At 45.6% G+C, this 26,263-nt stretch overlaps 2 protein-coding genes across 2 annotated transcripts in view; one reads left to right on the top strand and one right to left on the bottom strand.

The window, feature by feature from the left end:
- The window catches only part of C8A (complement C8 alpha chain), a 28,931-nt gene extending 28,409 nt beyond the window's left edge, over positions 1-522 (top strand). Inside the window, exon 11 of the mRNA XM_028733344.2 lies at positions 366-522. Coding sequence (XP_028589177.2) covers positions 366-517 — 152 coding nt within the window. The 3' untranslated portion in view covers positions 518-522. The remainder of the gene's footprint in view (positions 1-365) is intronic.
- Positions 523-15,327: 14,805 nt separating this feature from the next.
- Positions 15,328-26,263, bottom strand: part of C8B (complement C8 beta chain) — a 32,856-nt gene continuing 21,920 nt past the window's right edge. Inside the window, exons 7-12 of the mRNA XM_028733328.2 lie at positions 25,719-25,959; positions 22,252-22,380; positions 20,743-20,906; positions 18,934-19,087; positions 17,633-17,701; positions 15,328-16,407 (exon numbers count right to left, since the gene is read on the bottom strand). Coding sequence (XP_028589161.2) covers positions 16,262-16,407; positions 17,633-17,701; positions 18,934-19,087; positions 20,743-20,906; positions 22,252-22,380; positions 25,719-25,959 — 903 coding nt within the window. The 3' untranslated portion in view covers positions 15,328-16,261. The remainder of the gene's footprint in view (positions 16,408-17,632; positions 17,702-18,933; positions 19,088-20,742; positions 20,907-22,251; positions 22,381-25,718; positions 25,960-26,263) is intronic.

Genomic DNA, 26,263 nt, shown 5'->3' with positions numbered 1-26,263 from the left:
GCATGCCAGGCAACCTAAGGGGCCTTATACAGGAATAAAATTACAGCTCAAGTGATTATTATAAGTAAGCCAGGTTAAGCAAAGAAGGTTTTAGAGGTAACAAATGTTCCAGAGTCATAAATCATACCAGAGGCGGCAGGACCTGAGCCAAAGTATGGCACCAAATGAATATTAATGTTAAAGTCTTGCAGCCTCATCTCTGGGGCAGATGTGGGTGTGCCTAAGCTGATTTATTTCAGCAGGTTTTGGAGCACCTAAGTCTGCAAAGGGTCAGGCCAGTCCTCCTGGCAAGTCTTGCTCAAGGTGCCTTTGCAAGGTTCCATTTCTTGTCTTTAAGTTTCTACGCATAATGTATTGTGTCACAGGTCGTCCAACAGATGGTGGTTGGAGCTGCTGGACACCATGGACTCCCTGCCAAGCTGGATCTAGAAGGCGGACAAGACAGTGTATCAACCCAGTTCCTCAAAATGGTGGAGCCATGTGTGCAGGGAAGAGTGTAGAAATACAGGGATGCTAACATCTTGTCATGAGTGGGTTAATGAGTTGGGCTGCCAAACAAGAAAATGATGGTATGAGTGCTGAGTCAAATGCATTGGGCCATTAATATCTGTGATAAAGGTGACCAGCAGAATGAATAAAGGGGAGGGGATTGGTGCTAAGCTCAGTGCTTAGGGGCTAACTACTATGGCAGCTATTCTAGTTGTCATGTATAAGGCTGCAATGAAAAGGAATATGGTCACCCCAAAAAAACAAAATATGAAAGGAGAGGGACTGCAATGAATATTACTGGCCTGTAATATCACAGATTGACAATTACAACAGGGCTGTCCAGAAGCTCACCCTCCACGTGCACCTTCAGTTTGCGGAGCAGCACTGAGTGTAGATGAGCTGCCTCAGGGTTATGGTTGTGCAATTTCCTCCACCATGAGACCTGCTTACAACTAAATCACTTCCACATTTCGATGATGTGGCAAGTGTGGAGTCAGTTGGAAACTGTGCATGGAGGAACAAGGTGTTACACAACCACTTCACTACAAGGCCAAGTGGATACAACCAGAGTTTATTGTGTCTGTAAATCTCACGGCTGATTCATATAACCACTTTTTATGCCCCCCCCCCCCGTTGCTATGACTGGGCCATTTCAGTAGTCTAACAAAGCCCTGTTTTTCTTATTTAGCCTCCACAAAAGGCCATTTTGTGTTAGTTTTGCAATAGTGTGGTAAATCAGGAGCTCATGCATGTAGTTTAACACTGCCATTTTACTTCCATAGTAACAAAAATGTTACCCTGGATGGGAGAAAATAGTGCTAGGTATGGTCATGTGATGATTGGGTCCTCACAGTCTTCAAAGACTGTCTATTGAAAGCCTGAGTCCTGTTAGGACATTTTGATGTGACATTTCCTTCTCAGACTCGTGTAGAGATACATTGGTGGGGTGAGAATCGCAATCACTGAGCAGACCATATACATTGCCTCTTCCATTCACCACCATCAAGTGAACAAATTTCTGAAACAAAGCAATCCTCATCCTTACATGGTACTTAGATTGTACAAATAATATTGCACCCTTATATATTGTGCTTCTTCTAAGTACAATTGATTCCACTTGAATAGCCCTTCCAGACAATTAGTCCCCTAGGTCTTCAATCCCAAAGGAAGCCTTTGCGTCCTTTTTTAATATCTCTCTCTCTCTCTCTCTCTCTCTCTCTCTCTCCCACACACACACACACACACACACACACACACACTACTTTTGTAGCCCATGGAATCACACAACCCAAGCATTTGACCCAGAATTCAGTGCAACTCTTTTGGCAGTCATATCAAAACACATTCTGTAAATTCTTCTGATCTGGTTCTGAAATGTTGGCAGCAGATATGCATTTATTTGAAGAAAGTGGATCAATCTGAATTGTTACAAAGTAAAGATAATAAAAGCATTTTTTTAAAAAACACACACAACCAGATGCCACTTATGTCAGAACTACATAACATATAGTGCAGCGCATGCTTACAAGTGGGCAGAGGGAAAATGCTCCACAGGTACCCTCCATCCTATACATGCATCACAGAGGAAAGGAAAGAAGGGCTCATACACACCATTCATCTAATTTGTTCAATTGATACATTTGCTAATGGCATTAACTGTTTATTTGCTTGAAAAATGCCACATTCCTGATTCACATAGAATGGACTGGATATCAAAACAGGGGTGAATAGTGGACAAGAAAACCTGAATAATGCTTTACTTTTGTTCCAAGCAGATACACTGCCAACTTCAAAGATTCTAAAATCCAGGCTGCTATACTTTTTAATCTAACGTGATGATGAATAAAAGAATCATAGCCACATGCAGCCTGTCCACAGAGGACATTGCTGCACAAATGAGGCTATTTTCCCTTTAGGACTGGCCATGAATCATCAATTAGAACACCAGCATTTTATCTCCAAGGGTTCCAGAGCTGGAGATGTTAACAGTCCAGTTGATTTAGGAGCCCTTTTGGAAAACAAGCCATAAATCTCAGTACAGGAATATGCACAGGATTGAACTGATTCCAAAGACTGTAGTTGGGAGTCCACAGCAATATGCTTTGAATGAATGACTGCAAAAAACAATAAAAACAGGCACAAACAAACCAATGCACACAGTGAATACCAACCATGCTGCATTTTGCAAAGGGATTAAAGAACCATGATGGTGGACTGACTGTCAATAATAGAGGAGGAGAAAATCAAGCAACATCATGCTTAAAACCAGGTTTCCAGATAGCCCCTCTCCATTTGCTTCTCCACCCAAAAGAGTTGATTGTGTCTCTCAGTCGGCTTAGCTGGAAGGACTAGAGGGCATGGACTGGTGAACACAACAGCTGCCATAGGCTAGAAGAGCCATGGGAACAATCCTTGTGACCAATGGGAGAGTGCAAAAACTGGGGAAAGAAACCTATATCCTCTGACTCTGATGTGCTAGATGCAGGTGTGTGGTTGTCAGGAGGTGCTGGGTTTGAACTGGGAGTCTTTGGAATTGTGAAGAGTGCTCCATGTGATGAGCCAGCTGCTGTAGGTAGTTTAGGGCCTAGACTGACTACATGAAAAGAGCGGTCCTGAATCAGACAATAGGCCCTTTCATCCTATGCTCACAGTGACCAACCAAATGCCTCTGTGAAGCCTGCAAAGTAGGAGAAGAAGAGCTTGACACACTGTCCTCACTAAGGCTAGATATTGGCTCCTCCTGAAAAGGAAGGGATTTGAGGTCTTTCTGGCATGTTTCTGTATCCTGTGGTTGTTATTTGGCTCTGACTTTTGACTCAAGTTGGGATAATTTAGAGGAACTAACTGAGCAAAAGGACAAAATGAGCACATTCTTCACACAGAGCTGCACTCAGAATGGTTATCTCACACCGGAAGAGACTAGAGTGGTGGGACATAGATCCTCTCCTGACACTGGGGCTGCTGCTGCTTATTTGGTCACGGTTGGGGCAGTGGCAATTTTGGCATGTGGAGGTACACCCAGCACTTTCCATGCTTGATGAAGCAAAATGGAGAGGACAATGAGAGAACACTGGGATAGAGCCACTACTTAACAAAATGCCTTTTAATAACAGCCGTGGTCTTGAGATGCATGTTTTCCAACAGTATATCGATGAGCATTTAGAATTTATCGTAGCTTCACTAACTTGACTGCTTTACACCCTGGAGGATTAGACCAATGCTTCATGTGACCTTTCTAGATAGGAAAAAAGTCTTCTTCTTTTTTAACGTTGTGTGTGGAATTTTTTTTAGCTCTTGTCAAAACGAAAGCAATTTGCTTTTGTTCGAAGGGCTACACCATGCTGTTCTAAACACCAAGATTTGATTTTTCTGTAGAAAGAGAGAAACCAGCTGTATAACGCTTTCAAATTGATAATAATTCATGGTTTTGTACAGATGGTGCAGTATTTTGCCATTTTTATAAAGGGGGAAAGAATCTCTATTTTTCACAGAGATCTGAAACCACATATATTAGCTCCAGTAATCCTTTAAGGTTCTGATCTCACACCAGGCTCCAAACAGTGGTTCCCAGCTTTGCTTATACTTCCGTTACATTTGAGACCCAGCGTACCTACCTGCTGTATGCTAATGTCCAGAATGCACTGCCCAACTAGAGAAGGAAGATGTCCACAAGCTACGCATGATGCTGATACCTGGGAAATATAGTCTCGCCTCTTGTTTGGGCCTGCTGGCTTCATCACACTTCTGTGAGGTCCGTAAAGAATTAAATGAGCAAAACTCAGACGCCAAACGAAATTGTACCCAGCCTCTGTGTGTTCTTCAAGCTTGTAGTCATAGAAACATTTCAGCCTCTGGAGAAAAAAAATGCAACCCCTTCTCACCACATCCCCCACCCCAAAATCTGAAAGACTTTGTAATTTGTTCCAAAGGACTGTGGTTTCATTTTACTTCCACAACAGCCCATTAAGTAGGCTAGGCTGAGAGAGAATGATTTGATTAGGACCGCTTGATAATTTGTGGCTGAATCATTCCCACACTTACAAGGCCAACACTTTGGGTACTACTGTACCAATCTGGCAAGCATCATGTTTAAAAATAAGCAGGCAAGCAGGCTTATTGTTCTTGTTTTTGTTGGTATTGGTATCCATCTGTCTCAAGAGACAATGGAATGTGTCTCCAGGAATGCAGTAAAATTGCTGGAGAATCACAGCGCCTGCTGTGGCTGCAGAAACTGCTAACTGCTAACTACTGCCTCCCATGTTGTTTATGCTGCATTAGAAGCAGCAAAGTGACCTCTCCAGAGTGCAGGCCTGGACAGTGTGTTTGGAGGTCCTGGGCTGCCCAGATGACAAGAATCCCCTGTATGTATGTGTATGTACAGCATGTGTATACAGGACTCCCCTGTGTATATATCAACATCTGGAACTGTATTACCAAAGCCTAATATTCTATAGCAGCAAACTATTTAGGACTTTAAGGTGCAGCTACGTGGATATCCCCAACAGGTAGTATGTGTCAGGGGTTCAGGAGCAGAGGGACAGGAAAGGGAGGAATTAGAGACCGAGGGAGAGGAATCCGAGGGAGAGGTCAGCGATGATAGCCGTCCGAGGTCTCTAAGTCTCTCCAGCGAATCAGAGGATTCACAGAAAGGGGCTCCCGTGATCAGAGCTAGGGGGTTGCCAGAGGGAACACCTCAGGAAGGAGGGGCCAGAGGGGACTCAGAGAGCAGCAGCTGGAAATCGGGACCAGCTTCCCCACCGGAGAGCAGTAGAGGGGAGGAGCCCCAGGCATCGGCAGCAGGCAGCTTTCCGTCAGCGGAAGGACATGAGTCAGGGTTAGCCACGCCTGCATCAGAGAGCGAGGAAACGGTCAAAAGGAAGGTCAGGGGCAGCGCGCGCGCGCCAAGTTCAAATGTACAAGAGGGTGGCGCAATGAGCAGCCCGGAGAGGGAGACGGGTCCCAAAGCCCGCCGAAGAGAGGGGGAGGAGTCCGAGGGGTCCGCATCCGAGGCGTCCAGGAAGGAAGGCACCCCGGGGGGTAGTAGGACCCAGAGGCGGAAGGAGAAACGCAGAAGGTGGAGTAAGGCTAGAGTCTTAAACTGGTGTACAGGGGGCGGAGACTCAGACGAGGCTTCGCTGGTCTAGGGTCTAGACGTAGAGACGCACGCTAGGGTTTGAAAATGGGAACTAAACTTCAATAAAGACTTTTGTACAGTTCTGCTGGCTAGCGTTGGTCTTCTGTGAGCTGGGACCTGGAGGCAGTCTCTGACAGTAAGCCTCGTCTCTACATTTCATCGGTTTTCTTCGCCTCAAGCATCGCTACGGGAGCGAGGCAGGGAGGGCAGAAGACTGGTGCCTTGCGAGCTCACAAAAGTCAGGCGAGATGACTACAGAACAGAAAATAGCTTCCCTGCAAGAAGCGGTGACACAACTCAGCGCTGAAATAATCGCATCCAGGAAGAGAGAGGAAGAAGCGGCGGCTGCCTGCAGAGATCTTCAAGCCAGGTTGGAAGGGCTTGCGAAGCAGGGGCTACCGGGACCCAGATCCGAGGGGATTGGGTTGGGGAAGAGAGGAGGCAGCATTGTATCTCATTTTGATGGGAATTTGCAGCAGTACCCCAATTTCCGAGCAGACGTGCTGTTTGCGCTGCAGCTGTTGGATAGAGACTTTAGAGATGAGCAAGAGAAAGTGGGGTTCATCTTGTCCCATTTGCATGGGGACGCGAAAGCATGCATGCGCAATCTGTGGAGGGATAAGGATCCAGCGCTCCAAAGCGCAAATGCATTCATTAAGGCAATGGATTCCTGTTTCTTATCAAACATAGACGTTGAAATTGCCCGGAAAGACATATTTGGGCTAAGACAAGGGAAAGGCAGCGTCAGGCAGTATCATTCCCGGTTTTTTGCATTGGTCAACGCGCTGAATTGGGATAAGGATTCTCCGCCAGTTAGAGACCTTTTTTTGGAGGGATTGAGCCCACAGATCAAGGATGAGATGGCACGGGGAGAGAGACCCACAACCACTCAGCAAGTGGTTGAAAGAGCGCTATCGATTGGGGTGAGGCAGGAAGAACGCCCATGGAGCAAAGAAGAAGGGCGTTGGGGACGCACACCAGCGAGAGTGCCCCCCCTCTTGCCCAGAGATGCAGCGCGTGCGCAGTCCACGCCTCCACAGGGAGGGGGAGAAGAGCAGATGGAGATTGGCGGTGCTAGGGCTCACTCAGCTACCAGAGCCTTAACACCGGGAGCAGTCAAACCGAAGCTGCCTAGAGGGAACAGGAAGTGCTATATATGTGATAGTGGACAGCACATGGCGAAAGAGTGTCCCCAGAGGCTCCACAAGCACACTGCAGCTTCAGTGACAGTACTGGAAAAAACTCAGCAGAGAGAACCACAGCAGGGAAACGACGGAGTCTGGCTGGAAACGGAGGCACTGGGGCCCAGCCAGACGAGTCAGTGAGGAAGTCCCCAGAGATTTTGCAGCCCACAGACCCCCTCCCACCCAAACCAGTGGTGCAGCTCACCGCATCGCTCCAGCTGCCCAATGGACTCACCTTAGAAGTGCCTATTACCATTGACTCTGGCAGTAATGCAGACTTTATAGGACTGGAGTTCATCCAACAACACAACGTAGCGTTACTGCCAGCTACGCTGCCCCTGAAGGTTGTCACGGTGGATGGCAGGGAACTGCTAGGGGGGCAAGTGGTACAGCAGACGCCGCCGATGGTGATGCAAATTGGGAATCACCGGGAGGTCATCAGCTTCAATGTCACCCAACTGTCAGACACGCCTGTAGTATTAGGCATGAGTTGGCTGCACAGGCACAGCCCAGCATTGGCTTGGTACCAGCGCCAACTGACTTTTGGCTCCTCCTACTGTGCGGAACACTGCATTATACCCAGCCCAGAAGGGGAAGAGGAAGACCCGCAGTTACAGTTGGGCACGCTGCAAGCAGTACCCCTCAAGTATGCGGAGTTTTTGGAAGTATTCTGCGAGAAGGAGGCGGACAAGCTACCTCCTCACAGGCCCTATGACTGCAAGATTGACCTCCTGCCGGGGGCGACGCTGCCAACTGGGAAACTGTACTCCATGTCTGAGGATGAACTGCAGGAACTCAGGGAGTTCATAGATCACAATTTGAAGCGTGGGTTCATCCGGGAGTCAAAAGCGGTGGGAGGCAGTCCAGTATTCTTTGTGAAGAAGCGGGACACGCCCCAAAGGAGGCTGGTCGTGGACTATCGAATTTTAAACTCGAAAACCAAGCCCTCAGCCTTCCCCATGCCCAAGATAGACGACCTGCTCGCGACGGTGCGGAAAGGACGCGTTTTCACCAAGTTGGATCTACGTGGGGCGTACAACCTGATTCGCATGCGCGAAGGCGACGAGTGGAAGACGGCCATGTTCACGCCACTGGGCACCTACGAATACAGAGTTATGCCCTTCGGATTACAAAATGGCTCTCACTGTTTCCAAGCATTTATGCATCATGTGCTGGCGGGGCTCCTTTACAAGAAGTGCGTATGCTTCCTGGACGACATCCTGATTTTTTCAGAATCGCGAGAGGCGCACGAGAGGGATGTCAGGGAAGTTCTGCAGAGACTGAAGGAGCACAGGCTGTACGCCAAGCTGGAGAAGTGCCAGTTCGACATGACGGAGGTGGATTTCCTGGGATACAAGTTGTCGGACACGGGGCTCGCCATGGACAGCGCCAAGGTTCGTGCAGTTTTAGACTGGAAGAGCCCACGCAATCGGAAGGAAGTCCAGCGGTTTGTCGGCTTTGCCAACTTTTACCGCAAGTTCATCAAGGGATTTGCCATGCAGACAGCGGCCATCACCGACACGCTCAGCTCCAAGAAGAAGAAATTCATCTGGACGGAGCAAGCGGAGCAGTCCTTTCAGAAACTCAAGCGTCTCTTCGCGTCCGAAGAGCAGCTGCTGCATGTGAATCCCAGCAGACCCATGAGGGTGGAGACAGACGCCTCAGACAGAGCCGTGGGAGCCGTCCTGTTGCAACAAGACCAGCAGGGGGACTGGAGGCCGTGCGCCTTCTACTCGAGGAAGCTCAGCAAGTCGGAGCAGAATTATACCATCTGGGACAGGGAGTTGCTAGCCATCCATGCAGCGTTCAAGGCATGGCGGCACTTCCTTATCGGAGCCAGACACACAGTGCAGGTCCACACGGACCACAAGAATCTGGAGTACTGGCGCACGGCTAGGTTCCTCAACCAGAGACACATTAGATGGGCAGAGTTCTTCGTGGATTTCGACTTCAAGATAGAGTACATCCCAGGCGACAATAACGTGATGGCAGATGCATTGTCCAGAAAGCCGCAATACCTTGAGGAGGCGGCACCGTCGGCGGCCAAGCACATTTTCGCACCGGAAGCGTGGGCATGCGCGTCGGCAACCGTGGACCTGGACGCCATACGTCGTGCGCTGCGGGAAGACCCCTTCGCACAAGCCAAGATGGAGGAGGTGCACAAGGGCACAGCGAAGGCCGACGAGTTCCAGATACGAGATGGGTTGCTCCTCCACAAGGGAGCACTCTACGTGCCGGGAGACGACCTCCGCGCAAGGGTCCTGCAGCAGCTACACGACGCTCCCACCGCCGGGCACTTTGGCAAAGAAAAGACTGTCGAACTAGTAGCCAGAGACTTTTGGTGGCCCAAGATGCGGGGGGAAGTAGCGGATTACGTCTCGAGATGTGACACCTGCCAAAGGGCCAAGTCAGTTCACAAACCGCCGGCGGGACTGCTGGAACCGCTGCAGACACCGTCTGAACCATGGGAGAGGGTGGCCCTGGACTTCGTCACGGATCTGCCCAGTTCGAGGGGAAAGACAGCAGTGCTAGTGGTGGTGGACATGTTTACTAAAATGGCACACTTCATTCCGTGTGCGAAGGTAGCCACGGCAGAGCAGACCGCCAAACTGTTCATAGACCACGTGTTCAAAGTCCACGGTCTGCCACGGTCTATTCTCTCCGACCGGGGGCGACAGTTCATCTCGAACTTCTGGCAGAAGCTGATGGGCATTCTGAACGTCAAAGTCAATTTGGCGTCGGCGAGACACCCACAGACCAACGGGCAAGCGGAGAGGGTCAACGCCATCATGCAGCAGTACCTGAGATGCTACGCCAATCAGCAGCCCACGACATGGGTGGACTACCTGCCACTCGCCGAGTTCCCTTACAACAATACGAAGCACGTGTCGACGGGGGTGACGCCGTTCTTCGCCAACAACGGGAGGCATCCCAGAACCTTCCCGAGTTTAGAGAGAGTGGGGGAGGGGGAGCCACAGGCAGCGGAAGCCTTAGCGTCGGAGTTGCAGGAAGTCCACGAACAGCTCAGGAGGCAGTTAGAACTAGCAAAACACGCATACAAAGTGCAGGCCGACAGACACAGAAGAGTTGGGGAAGACATACAGGTGGGAGACTGGGTCTGGTTAGCAGCGCAAGCAGTGCCGACCAGATCGTTAGCGAAGAAGAAGCTAGGACATAAGCAGCTAGGACCTTACCAAGTCCAGGCACAGGTCAATCCAGTGGCCTTCCGGTTGGCTCTTCCGGAGGGTTCCAGAATGCATCCGGTGTTCCATAGATCGGTGCTCACGCCCTACAAAGCACCTCATAGATTTCAGGAGCCAGACACAGCACCAGACCCGCTCAGAGAAGGGCCCAGGAAGGGGGGGTCGCCAAGGAGGGGGCACATCAACGAGGTCACAGAGATTTTAGACTCGAGATGGGGGGAAGAAGGAGTAGAATATCTCCTAGCCAGAGAGGGTACCCCGGCCAGTGCCAACAGCTGGGTACCGGACTATGCTTTGGAGGAGCCTCTGCTCAAAGAGGAGTTTCATGCCCTCTTCCCACACAGGCCCATGCCAGCCGAGTATTTCGACGACTGGCTCTTCACACCCACTCTTTCAGCCAGCACATTCCAGGGGTTCGCCTCGGACGAGGAACAGGCCCCAGTCACGAGCTCCCAGGTGGGTTCGCCACCGGGGTCTGCCTCAGACAGCTCTTATTGGTGGGACGATCGACAAGAGGAGCAGTGGCGCAGGAAGTGGCTGAGGGGTCCTTGGCTGGGACCACCCGAAGAGGGGGAGGGGGGCGAGACGGACATGGACGTGTTGGGGGAAGACGTGGGGTTCGAGCACGGAGACAGAGAGATGGAAGCAGAGGAGAGCGACGTAGACGAGTACATGGGGGACGAACTGTATCCTGCACGCACCCCCGCTACGACGGAGCACCCAGTACCCACACCGGAAGGAGGGGAGGGGGGAAGGGGGGGCTTCGAGGGGGGATGGATGTCAGGGGTTCAGGAGCAGAGGGACAGGAAAGGGAGGAATTAGAGACCGAGGGAGAGGAATCCGAGGGAGAGGTCAGCGATGATAGCCGTCCGAGGTCTCTAAGTCTCTCCAGCGAATCAGAGGATTCACAGAAAGGGGCTCCCGTGATCAGAGCTAGGGGGTTGCCAGAGGGAACACCTCAGGAAGGAGGGGCCAGAGGGGACTCAGAGAGCAGCAGCTGGAAATCGGGACCAGCTTCCCCACCGGAGAGCAGTAGAGGGGAGGAGCCCCAGGCATCGGCAGCAGGCAGCTTTCCGTCAGCGGAAGGACATGAGTCAGGGTTAGCCACGCCTGCATCAGAGAGCGAGGAAACGGTCAAAAGGAAGGTCAGGGGCAGCGCGCGCGCGCCAAGTTCAAATGTACAAGAGGGTGGCGCAATGAGCAGCCCGGAGAGGGAGACGGGTCCCAAAGCCCGCCGAAGAGAGGGGGAGGAGTCCGAGGGGTCCGCATCCGAGGCGTCCAGGAAGGAAGGCAGCCCGGGGGGTAGTAGGACCCAGAGGCGGAAGGAGAAACGCAGAAGGTGGAGTAAGGCTAGAGTCTTAAACTGGTGTACAGGGGGCGGAGACTCAGACGAGGCTTCGCTGGTCTAGGGTCTAGACGTAGAGACGCACGCTAGGGTTTGAAAATGGGAACTAAACTTCAATAAAGACTTTTGTACAGTTCTGCTGGCTAGCGTTGGTCTTCTGTGAGCTGGGACCTGGAGGCAGTCTCTGACAGTATGTAACCATCATGGCTGTCAACCAGCTTTCACTCTTTCTGAACTTCTGATACAGTTCTCAGCACACACAAAAAGCCAAAATGCATTCAAAAAGGTATATTCAAAGTAAATGCATTTGGAGAAATGTGTATTTTGAGAGAAATTGTGGAAATGCATATTTTGAGAGAAAAATCTGTTTAACTGTAGGTGAAAATCTATTTAAAGATACATATTTTAGTAGATATGAAATGCACATTTTTGTCTATATGTATATATATTTTTAAATGCTAATTAACAGAGAAATAGGGCAGTATGTACATGTGCAAATGTGACATAGACTGAAAACAGACTGATTCACCAGGGACCCACCCTTCCAGTATACAAATTGGATGGCATTTAAAAGGACACTAGAAGTAAAAGAGTCTTAAAGGAAATAATTAGCAGTAATTGAAAATGGAGAAGGTGTATGCTGGCAACATGTTCTGCAAGACAACCAGAGATCACTCTGGGTGGAATGTTTAATTCAGTCAGTAGAATTCAGCCCCTATTTCCTATCTCCTTCCTGAAGAGTTTAATATGTCTGAGCCCTGGCAAAAAGACAAGGAAATGTACAGGAAGGCTATACACCGCGAGCCACCTAACAAATGGCAGCAAAATGCCCCTTTTGAGGCTCTCTTCAAATGTCAAAGAGAAATCTCCTCAAGCCCAAGGCATCCCCCCTGCCACACACACACATTTTATCCGAGGCTCACAAATCCTTAACAATGAAAAACAGGAGTTTTGTGCAATGAAGCTGAAGTGCGGAGAGAGAGAGAGAAAGAGAGAGAAAAGAGAACCTGCCTGCCAGGCCTGTAAAAGATTATGAGCAATTACACATTTACAGTGCTAGTCAAAGAAACTAATATAAGCTGTGCTGAAGGGCCCAGCATGTGAGCCACACCAGATGAGATAAGGCGCAGCCATTTTCTGGCCTAAATTAAAAGCTCATAATAGGAGATTTTCTTTAAAAAAATAATAATACTACAGTTGCCATCTACTTGTAACGAAGGAATTCTATCCCCATATACATACTGACACACATTCGAGGCAGCTGTTATCCTACATATTTTGCATTCCCATATTTCTGGGAAACCTTATTTCTCTGTGTCCGACTCATGTGATGGTGGCACTTGGGTTAAAAGGTATGGGACACATATGTGGATGTGAACAAACAGGCTTATTAACAAAAAGAAGAAGCAGTGTATAGTAAATGACTGGAGGCTGTGCACCTTAGGTTTTCAAGGTGCAGTCTCGAGATAGCTAGATAAGAGAACTGCTGAAAATGGTAGAGGCAGAGAAAGGTGTCTTCTGTCTGTATGACAGTGTTCTCCCTCTACCTGACTTTCCAGTTCTCTAAAATCAACCCTCACCAATCTCAAGATGTGGCTCCCACACTACAACTCTCATCATCCCTGACCAAGCTGGCTGGGTCTCAGCTTCAGATTTAGGGTGTTGCAGGCAGTTCCCACGCATAGGGAACCAAGCTGAGGGGGTGCAAAATTCAGAAGCTCACTTGGGCTCACTTCAGAAGCTGTATTTACCAAAGATTACCAAAGTCTGCCCCTGCTGGATCTCATACGAATTGTCATCTAACAGCATACTAAGAGCATCAGGTTCTGGAAAGCTGCCATATAGGTTAGGATTTAATTTTTACTACAAGTGAAACAAAACAAAAATGAGAAGAATCTTCACTGGAAAAATTGGCTGCTGATCTCCAGAGGTTTGCCTTGCGCATGAGAAAACATACTTGGGCATAATAATGTGGGGTTGCGAGTGAATGGGAGAGGGAGCGGTACTGCTCAACACTACACATAGCTGAAGGAATTCCTTCAAGAGTAGGTGAGGTTAGTCACTTCCCAATGCATAGGTAGCTGCTGGTAACCACAAAGAAGAGGAGAGCTGAGGCAGGAAGAAGGTCAGGATGGTGCAAGTGCAGCAGCAGAGCCAATCCAACACTCCTGCCATTGCATTTGCACTGTGCTGACTTCCTCACTGCCTCACTCCTCCTAGCTGCTGGCGGTGAGCTCCACATTGGGAAGCCAGGTAAGCAATGCCACCCTGCCAACCTCTACTAAGAGGAAATTGTGAGTTTATGCAAGAACAGGGAACCTTTGGTGCTCCAGATGTTGGTCTGTATCTCGTGTAATGCCTGACCATGCTGGCTGGGTGTTATGGAAACTGGAGTCCAGCAGCATCTGGAGGGACACATTTCCCCACCCTTGTGCATGTGCAAAGAGGCATTTCCAGCATTGGATTCATATTTTGATCCCCCCCCCGGCCTGGTGAGTTATCTAGAGCCCCCTGAAAAACCCTTGTCTGCTTTAATCCCCATCAAGAATGACTTCTGTCATCATTCATATACTGCATGGTAGCCTGGATTGTTTGTTGTAATACTGAAAGCCTTTGCTCAGAGAATGTGCACTCTAATCCAGAGCAAATATACGCTGGTGACTCATGGTCAGAGTAATTGCAAAGGAGAAAAAATGAATAAATGTGGAGTTTCACCCTTTTTAGATGTACTTGCACTATACATTTATAAGTGCTTACTGCCCTAGGCTCCTTTGGGAAGAATGGCAGGATATTAAATAAATAAATAGTAAAATTATATCTGTTTCCTGATTAATTGAGCCTCTGTTTAAAGAATTAATTGGCTGAATATCATGGTCTTAGGGAAAAAGCCCAAGAAAATATTTTGATTATTCCCAATCCTTTCATTTTCATAATGAGATGAACACCTCACTGATTATTATTTTTTGCAAAATCTCTGAGCCCCCCCCCCCAGCTCCCCAATGCTGCCACGCTGTCATGAGTCCTGATTTATTTTAGCTCAGTGAGCCATTCAGCATTATGATGTGGTGTGTGTTTGAAACAGCAGATGCAATTGATAGATGCAGAATGAGCTTCCAGCCTCTTGCCAGCTTTGCTTCATATTTATGCTCAGGAACGATGGTGAAATTTACATAAAAGAATTTACTCTTGTCCAGAAAACAGCTCAGTCAACTTCCATTCTTTACTCACTCGAAAAATGACGAGCAGTTCTGAAACCGGGCCAAGGTGGTGGTGGAGCTCGTGTAAAAACACTCCAAATCGTAATTCAGCACTGGACATTCCAGGGACATCATTTTTCTGCTTCTTTCTCTGTACACCACTCACATGAAAAGGGTCTATTGTGACGCCTTGCTTCAGATATGACCATGGCTGGCACTTAATCAGTTTTCTTTGGCTGTGGGTGCACCTCAGAATTTGCTCTTTTAAGTTTTCAGATTTGGACTTCACCTTTTCACCCAACTGGGTTTCCAACAGCAATAAAATGCAAAGTACAAAACAGCAATCAAAGGGCATAAAAACCAGCATATTTACTGTGGCCATAATGAGCCAGCTTATGAGGCCAAAGGCCTGCCAGCAGAAGGTCATTGGAGACAGGGGAACTCAATGGGCTTCCCAGAGCCTGGAATCAGCTATGGAAGAGCAGGAGCAGCTCACCAGTGGCAGAGCCATAGCAATAGCCTTCCAGCAACAGCCACTTGCTTACAAGGCAAGGCGAAGTAGTGGTGTGGTCAGGGCAGAGTGGATGGATCAGTGGAGACAACCTAGTGCTCCCACAGTGGGCCATGCAGTCATGGACTCCCCCTCTTAGTGAGTGGCACTGATACCTGGGAGATCACCTGTACCAACACTGCTTCTGCCCAACAATTAAAAGCACATAGCAGGTGGCCTAGTCTGTTTTACATCACTCCTAATGCAACATGCTGACTCTCAGCGTACAGCATAATGGTTAATCTTTATTTGTGTGGATCAAGTGTTTTTGCCCATAAGCTTTATGAATTTTAATTTATTTCATTTCATTTTTACATTCAGTTCCAGGTTGCTTGCGAAGGTCTTTCTTATACAGGGTAATCTACAGGGGAAAATCATCCAATGAATAAGCATATCATTATAACACAGTTTTGAAATTATTGGGTGTCACAGGGGTATTTGAGAGCACTTCACAATTCACTTTTCTCCCTTTAAGGCAATATCTAATTGGTTAAACAATTTACGTTCAATGCAATAAATGGGAAACTGAGTCTATCGCCACCACATTGGATTCAAGTTTCACATTTGACGAGGCTGCTGTGATTGAGATTTAAAGCTTTCATTTATCTCAGCAGGATGAAGCACCCTCCAGTGACTATTAGAAAAAAGTGTATTTTTAGGCATTCATGGGAAATAGTCAATTGAAGTTCAGCCAAATAAAGAAAAAGGTGTGAATTTCTTGATGTCAGAGTAACAGATGACTTTTTTAATATATGGAAATTGAAAAAAACACAGTGGCAGATATTAAAAATACATATTTGCTGCATGTTCTGAACATGTATCTATTAATTATATTTTCCATATGATTTATATTCTGGTTCAAAAGGTCATATGTATTCATTCAGAAGTGTACAGAAAAGTCCTGCACAAGGGGACCATCAACACTGCTCATGCAATGTGATTCCCTCTATCCATTGAACTGAATGGGAAAACATATATCAATACTTTTGTCAGTCTCCATGCCTGAAGGGAGTTTCTATATTAGACCACAGCCATTTAAAGTGTCTACCTAAATAACAATAATAACAATGTAAAAAACCTAGAATTAATACTAGTGGAAAATAGAAAAAGCTTTTAGGGCCCTTCTATTGCTCTTCCAAGTAACTTCTCAAATATTTCACTAAGCAGTTTCAGTGCTTGGCCCCATGCATGGCTTGCCACCATTTTGCACTGCTGGGTTGTTACATTCCCGCCTTCTTGTCCGTTGTCCTCCAGAAGTTGCAGACCAGCTAGACCAACAGCTCCAGTTCCCATCTATAGCAACATCTGGAATAATGAAAGATTAAAATCAGGGTTACTGTAAAAGTATTACAGATTTGGTGCTGGCCCGGTGTCAATCTTCCTCTCTTCTGCTAGTTCTCCTTATTTAGGTTCTGCACTAGCAGACATCTTGGATATGGTGAGAGTGACCATATGCATCAAAGTGATACATTTAGCTGTGAGCAAGACAGATTTGAAATTGATAACTACACCTGAATCTAAAAGACATTTCTTTATCACACACCATGCTACTGATTCATTTAAAAATTTGAAACATTATTCAGAGTGTAGTAGCTTGAGAACTTACTTCATGAAGGTGCCTTCTCCAGATCAATTTATAGCATGAACATGGAGGCTAAGAAATAACCTCATGATAACTTAACCCACCCAACACCTTAAAATGGCCACATAAATATTTATGGTTTACATGTGAGGTACAGATGTTTGCATTAGCAGGGGGAGCTCTGAAAGTGCAGATCTTCCAGTCTGTAGCAGATACATTTCTTCAAAGGTGTCAAGAAGAAGGCTGCCCAGCCCTGAGCACTGGGGTGCCAAAGAGTTCTCGAAGGCACCGATGAAGCTGTCTGTCAACTGACTCAATCCATACTTCCAAAGAACTCTTTTCAGGTAGGAGCCTGACAACCATTGCAGAGGGATGCCTTTAACAGCACAGACTGGCAGTTAGCTGGCTAGATCTTTATCTTGAAAGGTCTCCTTCCTATGGTAGGAAGTCACCCTGAGCTGGGAGGGAGAAAGCAAGAGGGGCCAGACTAGTAACCAGCAAAGGAACACACAGTTCTAGGCAATCTCAGGATTTGTACAGCACAGGAAAAGCAACCCGGTGGTTGCAGACTACAGATCCCACTATCCTTGACCATTGGCCATCCTAACTGGGGAAGATGGGAGGTGTAATCCAAAACATTTGGAAGGCATCTGGGATAGTGCATATCAATGCTTTCAGAAGAGCATTAGAACTGAGAGATGCACCCCCTCTCCATCCACAAAATATACATATTATAGAATTATATTTTACTTTGGCAAACCTTCCTAGATAAGTAAGAAAAGGATAGGTAGCATCCAAATTGCTTTGGACAGTTTAAATATAAAGCCGTATGTAAATACTTCTAAATAAAAACAAATAAATACATCATTCTGTAGTCATTTTCTCCAAATAGTTTGTTCTTTTTCTTTTCTTTTTCTTTATATAAAAAAAATCCTTTTAATCTCTTACCTGTCCTTAGTGTGTTTTCACAGGCAAGGCCCCGATGTCCCAGGGGGCATATACACTTGCAGTGAGTCCCTGAAAAAACACAGTAGGTAGAGTCAACCCATTCTTCTGAACCCATTTTATATATACACACACAAAGCCTCAAGAAGCAGGTGAAAAAAAATTGTAGTGCAGAAAGTGTAGGAAGCAATCAGCACAGTGTTGGCTCTTTCCCAATCCTTTCTAAAGAGGTGGCACTAACAACACAGGAAAAGCTGACCTTGTACTTCTGCAAGAGGGTTGTAAATGGGAGTGCTCCTCGCCCTTATCTCAATAGTGTTGAAACTATGCTTATCATGAACACTAGTCTTCAACTGGTTGTTCAGGAGCCACTACCAGACTGAAGCCTGATCTGACAGTAAAGAAAGAAAGGGGTCCCTAGTTGCATGCTTCAGTTAAAGGTGGGTCAGAGTCCCAAAAGGTTGTAGATCTCGCAGAACTTGAGATGCACCAAGCCAAATGCAACCCACCACCAATGTACAGCTGCCTACAAGGGTCTTGGTGAGCCTTGTGTTTTACCAACAGGTGATGTGCAAGTCCCCTGAGACCCTGGAGAGCAACTGCTAATCAGAGCTGGCCCTACTGAGCTAGCTGAACAAACAGTGTGTCTTGATATCAGACAGTTCGCTCTCTCCCTGTCTTTGCACTGAGACTTATTGGGTAGCTGCTCACAGCACCGATCATTCTTGATGTACTGATACCCTAACAAAGTATGAAGACAGCTTCATATGTCCGAGTGACTCATTTTATTACAATTCAAAAATTACTTTCCCCTGTGCAGTGAAGCCAGTGTCATCTTCAAAGCAAGAGCAGCCCAAAACGTGAGCAGGGTGGGGGAAGCACTCAATGCAGAATCTCTGGTGATGATAATGATAACAGTCTTTAGCAGTTGCAGATGGCATTTCATCTTCCAAGAGCTGGGAGAAACACTAATTAATGGCCAGAGAGCTAGTCAGCTTGCTAAGCTTAGCAAAGCTATTTCCGAAAGAGATTTCAAGCAGATTGCAACTTTGTGTTTTATGCATAATTGAGTTGGAAAAGCCTTCCTAAATGTAAATGATTAAGATTACATTCCACTTGCCAAAGCGGCACAGTCCGCTATCTCGCTGCACTGCCCACGAAACAATAGTGACATTTAAATGAATATCTCTTCTTATTATATTCCCTTCATTATATTTAATGGGGAAACGAAGACAGCTGGGGCAAAAGCACACTCTCTCTTGATCAGTGATGTCGGGCATGAAAGGGGAGAGGCCAGATCTTACCTTTCAAAAAAGCATTTCCATTGCCCTGGCACTGACTGCAGTGACAGCTACTTGTTTCCTGTTGGAACTCTTCCAGGGCGCGCCTCAAGTTTTGTTTCAGAGTATTTGCATTTGCAAAGGTGGTGGCAGTTGCTAATTCATACAGTGGCTCCACCTACATTGAGAGGGGAGGGGGGGAGAAGTGGTAATATACTTTAAATTAAAAATGTTTTTAGAGTGCATTGCAGTCATCCAGTCTTGAAGTCACCAATGCCTGAACCACTGTGGTCATGCTTTCCTTGTCCAGAAACAGCCATAGTTGTCGCATCTGTCACAGCTGGTTAAAGGCACTTCAGGCCACTGAAGTTACGTAAGTTCAAGTTTTAGATTATAACTTCCATTAGCACTGACCATGCTGGCTGTGGGCCTCAGACCCAACACCAGTGTTTGCTCAGGTCTGGCACTGACCCCAGGGCTCAGAAGAGCCCCTCATTGGTCTGAGCCAGATGTGCCACCCATCACTACTCTCCCCCCAAACCAAGTGTTGGGTGGGCATCAGTGGCACCTTTGAAAGAGAGTCAAGCTCAGCTTCCCTCCACAGTCACTGTCTTCAGAGTTAATACTTGAACACTATATCCGTTATATCCACCCCTCGCAATCAGATTTTAATAGCTATTGTTAAACTAGAGTTGGGGGACCTTTTTGGGTCAAGGTCCATGCTCCTGTGATGGTAATCTATTGGGGGGCCAACTTGCTCGTGGGTAAGGTACAAACCAGCCAGTGGGCAGAGCCCTAGTTCCTCTTTCTTTATCTGTTACCAGCTTTCACTCTCTTTCTGAACTCTCCTTTCTCCCCAGCAAGTGGAGGAGAGATTGCTATCACCAGAGGTCTGAATTGTTAGCCTACAAGGGTCTTTTGAAATGAGGCTCAGGGCTACATGCAACCCAAGGACTACAGCTTGCCCACCCTTAGGTTTCAATCCAAAAATGTGCCAATGGGAGGAGACCAGTAGAAGGTGATTTTTGTATCCCTTCCTCCTCCAGAGTAAACACTCCAGAATAGGGATGGAACAGAAATTCAACTCAGTTTTCATTTCAAGCTGAAGCGATGAAATTTTCACTTTCCAAAACAAAAGTGTAGCCATCCTTCAGAATTCGCACATCCAATTTTTGCAATGCAGTTCTCCAAAAAAAACCCAATGTTTGTATAAATGCATATATATGGGGTAAGTGTGCATAAAAATGAAGACATTGGGGGGAGGGAAATAACATACAAAAATATATTTGGGAAATTGCTTGCAAAAATGTTAAAGCTGCATATAATGTTGTGTTAAGAGAAATTTGCACAAGAATGCTAATGAATTTTCATGAGGATAATTGCACATTGCTGCAAAATGTGGAGAACTGAATTTATGATCAGGGAAATGCGAAAGAGGGAACCAAAATTGACAGATCCTCCAATCTGTACTCCTGAATTGGGTGGAAAATGCTTTTTTTTAAAAATGGACAAGGACACCTTCCATGAGAGCACCCAGCCCTTAGGAGAGACATGGGAGCTCCTTGGGGAAGTCAGGGCACTGTAAAGTAATCTTCTACTGACCACTTCCAATCATTTCTCTGGATAGAAACTAATGTGAAATTTAATTGATCATGTCTTTTCTCTTTGAATTATATAATCAAATTTATTTTTCCATCTTGATTACATCACAGTTTCAAATCCAATGTGAAAATTTGAAATTCACATACTTAAATTTTAGCAAATTTGTACAAGTTTTGTATCCCCAAACACATTTCAGTGTGTCAATATAGCATTGTGATAGCTTTGCATCACCTTCATCCGGATGATTTCAGGGTTGTACTGAACAGCATCTCCCCACTCTTGCATCAGTTCTGCAGTGGGCAGGTCTTTGTAAGCAAGTGTTGTTATATATTCGCTTGCACCTCCACGAACAAGGGCAACAAAGTCCTCCACAATTTTCCTTTCTGCTGTGTTATCTGTAGAGGCACAATTAAACACATCAGTTCAGATTACATGTGCATCCGTACATGAATATTTATCATCTGATAACTGTAACATCAAGCAATGATTTAGACAAGTGGAAAGATCTCCTGCATACAAGGCTGCAGACGGAATGCCATCCTTCCTTCTAATAATGAACCCAGGATGTTTCAGAAGGATAGGAAAGGAAAAGGAATGCTCTTTTCCTTTGAAGCTTTCCAGAATCTCTAAAGACACTCCCTGGCAATAAAATCCCCTGATGATAAAGCTTCAAAATGTCAGGGTTGAACCTTTCAAACCTCTAGTGCAGGTATCTGGAACCTTTGGTGCTCCAGATGTTGCTGAACTACAACTCCCAGAATCCCTGGCAATTGGGCATGCTTTCTGGGGCTGACGGGAATTATAGTTTAGCAACATCTAGAGTGCCAAAGGTTATCCACACCTGATCAAGTGTTAGCAGTATAGCACAGCAGGATAAGGTGAGGTAACTTTTTTTTTTAAAAAAAGTGCCCATCAAGACTTCTCCACTCTTGAAACTTCCCGAACCCCGACCTGAATAGCACAAGATTCCTGCACCAGGTTGTCCAGAAATGTGAAGAGGAACACGCCATTTAGCAGCCTGGGACACTGCAATGTCCACTTGTATCACCTTAAATTTAATATCATTAAACAGAGGCAATATAAGCAACGAGCTGAAGTGAGTAAGGAATTATTCACTCTTTTATGCAATCATTTTTAATTATTTTTAAAATTGTATCTTTGTGATCCTCTAGATTAGCTTTCTGGTGTCCTCAAGAGATTTTGTCCTCAAGAGATTTTGGATCACAACACTAGTCTGCCCCAGCCAGCATGGCTATTCAAGTTGTAGTCTAAAACACCTGAAGGGCAACAGGTTGGGGAAGTCTGCTTTAAGCCCTGTTTATAATTACTATTTTATAAAACTATCAAAGATCAGTCATGCCTTACTTTAAATTGATTTATTGAGTGTGGCTTTGGTAAACTGCTGATGGTCCTTTTTCTGCCTTCCTTTTCTCTTTCTTCGTTTGTGTTATTATTTTAGTATGTTTTGAAGGATATATACAAAAGGGCTGCTATTTTCTGTTTCCTATGTTTGTAACAACCACTGAAACATAGTAGCCCATTGTTTTTCAATGGACTGGTACATTTCAAAATAAAATACGCTTTTTACAAAACTGTCTCCTTTAAAACTCACGTTTTATCAACAATTGCAGCCACCTTTTAACAAAATTGTTTTCTTTTTGAAACAAGTATTTTGTTCATGAATGAAATTTCTAAATTAGTGTGTGGATTGTTCACATTCCTTGATCATGGTTCACTTACCTCCAATTTCTTTTAAAATGGCATCACAACCTGCAATTGATATTCCAGCCGATAGATAAACACCATAAATATTTCCACCAACTTTGACTCCGTGATTTGTACAAGACCGGACATCACTTAAAGAGTAGCCTTAAAGAGAGAGAGAGAGAGAGAGAGAGAGAGAGAGAGAGAGAGAACACAATATTTATTAAAAGAAACAGGTTTGGATCCGAAATCCGTGTGAGTGTATGACACTTCATTTCCACTATCAGGAAGAATGCACCCAACCCTAGCTGCTCCGAGTGTCTCCTGACCCTCTGGATCCATGTTGCTGGGAATTGCAACAGAGAGAGAAAATGGGATCATAGAAACCAAAGAAGCTGCCCCATATTGAGCGAGACCTTTGTTCTATATACCTCTGCTTTGTCTATCATGACTCTCCAGCATTTCAGGTAGGTAACAATCCCAGCCCTACCTGGAGATGCTGGGGATTGAACCTGAGACCTTCTGTATGCAAAGCAGATGTTTTCCACCACTAAGCCAAGGCTCCTCCCAATTGGCACTGCGTAAGCAGAAAACAGTGGGACGCGGGTGGTGCTGTGGGTTAAACCACAGAGCCTAGGGCTTGCCGATCAGAAGGTTGGCGGTTCGAATCCCTGTGATGGGGTGAGCTCCCGTTGCTCAGTCCCTGCTCCTGCCAGCCTAGCAGTTCGAAAGCACGTCAGAGTGCAAGTAGATAAATAGGTACCGCTCCGGCGGGAAGGTAAACAGCGTTTCCGTGCACTGCTCTGGTTCACCAGAAGCAGCTTAGTCATGCTGGCCACATGACCTGGAAGCTGTACAACAGCTCCCTCGGCCAGTAAAGCGAGATGAGCGCTGCAACCCCCGAGTTGTCCACGATTGGACCTAACAGTCAGGGGTCCCTTTACCTTTACGCAGAAGTCAGGGGTCCCTTTACCTTTAAGCAGAAAACAGCTAGAGAACACCCCAGAAGGCCATATAAAAACAGGTGCCTACCTGTCTACTTGGAAGGAGGGGGAGTTTAACCCATTGCCCTCCTATGGTCTTGATGGAATCAATCCTCTGTTCCTGCTATTTCCAGTGGGAGGAAAGCTGTCATTAGCACCAACGGGAGCTTTCTCCCCCTTGCAAATAGGGGCTTATGCATGAGCTGAACAATGACGAGTTAAAGCTCCCCAACTATTTGTTAAACAAACAAACAAAAACAGCTGCACAATGCCAAAGTATGCAATAAATATCACATCTACCTTGGCCCTTAGAGAAAGACTTGGGCTACTATCTCAATATCATCAATATCTATCTATCATCTAAACATACACACAATGAAGGATAAATTCTGCACTAACAGTAGTATTCTATTCTATTCTATTCTATTCTATTCTATTCTATTCTATTCTATTCTATTCTTCTATTCTATTCTATTCTCTCCCTCCACAGCTATGTTTCCAAAGAAAATAGCACCCTTCACAAAGCAATCATGCTTAGATTGGGGGGTGGGGTGAGGGAAGCTCTCATAGGCTCCAATGGGTGCTTCCCCTGGAAGTCTGATTTCTATACAGGGGTGTGAGGGTTGAGGTGGAGAGGCCACAGGCTAGATGTGTCATGGCCCAGATATGGCCTAAGGGCTAGTAGTTCCTGTCCTATCCTCTTGCTATCCAATAAATGAGAAAACAGATTGCATGAGATTGGAAGCACTGAATGAGGTTTTATCTTCACGACCAGGAATTTTACAGCTTCCCATCTCCTGAGCTCCCACATCCCCTGAAAACTCCCTGGGAAATGCTGCGGGACTTCCAGAGCATCAACCACCAGAGAAATGCTGGTTGCACAGAAGTGCTTAGTTTGTGTGCATGGACTTCTCTGGATCCGAGTCACTGCATGTCATAGAGAGGAATCCAGTAAGACCTTCTACAGACAGTTTGTCAAGCTCCTGTTGCCAATGGGTAAACAAGAGACTGAAGCTATTGATTAACAGCCCAAAGCTCTCTTTGTTCTACACAACAAACACTAGCCCTTGTGAAAGCACCATCCATCAAGCAGTAAGAGCAATGTCAGATAGGAGAGTCGTCCCAGTAAATTATTTACCACTCCTCAGAGTCCTACGATCTGTATGCTTACAGAAATGGAGAGGAGTGGCACAACTAGAAACCTTAGAGAACCTACAAGATTGAGAGGGGGTTAGCTTCAGATTTTATCAATGGATTTAGCCACTTTATTGTTCTTGGAAAGTGTTTCCAAGCCATTTTCAAGTGGTTGAAAAAATACTTGAACAGTGCAACCTTATATACCCCTGGGTGCACAAAGCATGTTCCACAAAGTTAAATGCAGCTTCCTCCCTGGTACTGGATTGTAGCTTAAATGACCATCATTTCTGTGATGCTTATAGGCCATGGTCATCATACAGAAGCAACAAAGGAAACACAAAACATTGCAGATATTTCTGCATGATAGCAACCTATGTAACAATAATTATCCCACACTAAATTTCCACTTATTACTTATTACTTCCTTGTAATAAATGCTGGGATTTTTTTTTTAAAAAATCCACACCTTCAAGTGGTTTGCATTGATCTAAAATAATAAAAGCAGCAATATCAATATCACACACTAAAATGTAAAAACAAAACAAAAATGGAGTCAGTATTAAAACCTGGAGCTAAAGCAACAGAACAGCTTGCCAGAATTAGAAGCTTTTTAGACTTTCCAGAAAGGCCAATTGTATGCATCTGTCACCCCTCCTTTGGGAAAGGATTCCATTAAAGAGAGCTGGAGCCACCACCAACTTCTTATGAATGACAATTTTGCCTTTCTTGGTGGCCTGTTCTGCAACCTTATTACTTCATCTCAACTCTTGGGGGTGAGGGAAATGAATACTGTATACAAGAAGGCATGGTGTCAGATAAATACCTTCCTTGTTCCTTAAGGGACTAAATATCAATATGACTTGTTACATTGCCTTTATTTATCTTGTTTCCTACTCAGGAATTAAATTCTAGATTAAAAAATTAAATAATATATATGCAAGTTTCCAAGGCCCCCAGTGTAAATGTACAGAACTATAAGCCAAATGGTTAGGCCTTGAAAGTTCTGTGTCAAAATGATAACCAGGTCCATTGGGTTCGGGAGTCTAAGATAGTGGGATTAGCAGCATCCCACATAATAATAGTAAATGCTCAGATCAAACAGATGGTTTTAAACTCTGAGCAAATAATAAAGTCACCAGCAGAAAGATACAGACATGTAATCACAAATATTTGTTGCTTTCTCATTGAAAGAGCCTGACAGTCAGCATCCAGCTAAATCAAACAAACAAATCTCTTCGCAGGAAAATGAATTAATCAGGTAACTATTGCTTTACTCAAATATGCCACCTTGTGTGATGTCAAATACCTATGCTGGGTTCAGAACATTGTTCCATGTCAGCATAAAACAATCTGGTTTGTCTACAGCCGTCTCTGCCCACATACCTGCTCTTTGAAGCTGCTCATCATTCAAGATCAAAGTATATTCATAAATTCCACCAAGGGTAGCTTCAGTAATGTAATGTGTTCCGTAGTCTCTGTAGAGCTCTCGATATTCCCCATAGCTGTACTCTAAAGGCAAGCGAAGAAGTCTCTGGAAGAACTCATGGTGAAGCATTAAATTCCGACTCTTCAGTTTATATTGGGCAACTTCCAGTTCGGAACGGGCATGGATAAATTTTCTAGACTAAATTGAAGCAAATGCATTCAAATGAGAGATAGGATATTTGTAAAGTCTTCCACCATTGCATTACAGGCCCCCATATATATTTATACATCCATAGATATATTTACAACAATCTGTGTTGCTGCTTGCATTAAATACATTTTGGAAATACAATAAAATATGAAAAATATATCACACTGAACCTCAGTATGAAATAAATGTACAGGTGATGCTGCTGCTGCTGCTGCTTTGATTGATTTATTACCTTTTACATTTGTTTCAAGGTGACTTATAAACCACTACAAATAGATTTTAAAACGGTACA

The sequence above is a fragment of the Podarcis muralis genome, chromosome 5 (assembly GCF_964188315.1).
Source record: "Podarcis muralis chromosome 5, rPodMur119.hap1.1, whole genome shotgun sequence".
Classification (NCBI taxonomy): domain Eukaryota; kingdom Metazoa; phylum Chordata; class Lepidosauria; order Squamata; family Lacertidae; genus Podarcis; species Podarcis muralis.
Note: the sequence above shows the minus strand (reverse complement) of the source record. Positions and strands in the feature narration are given on the sequence as shown.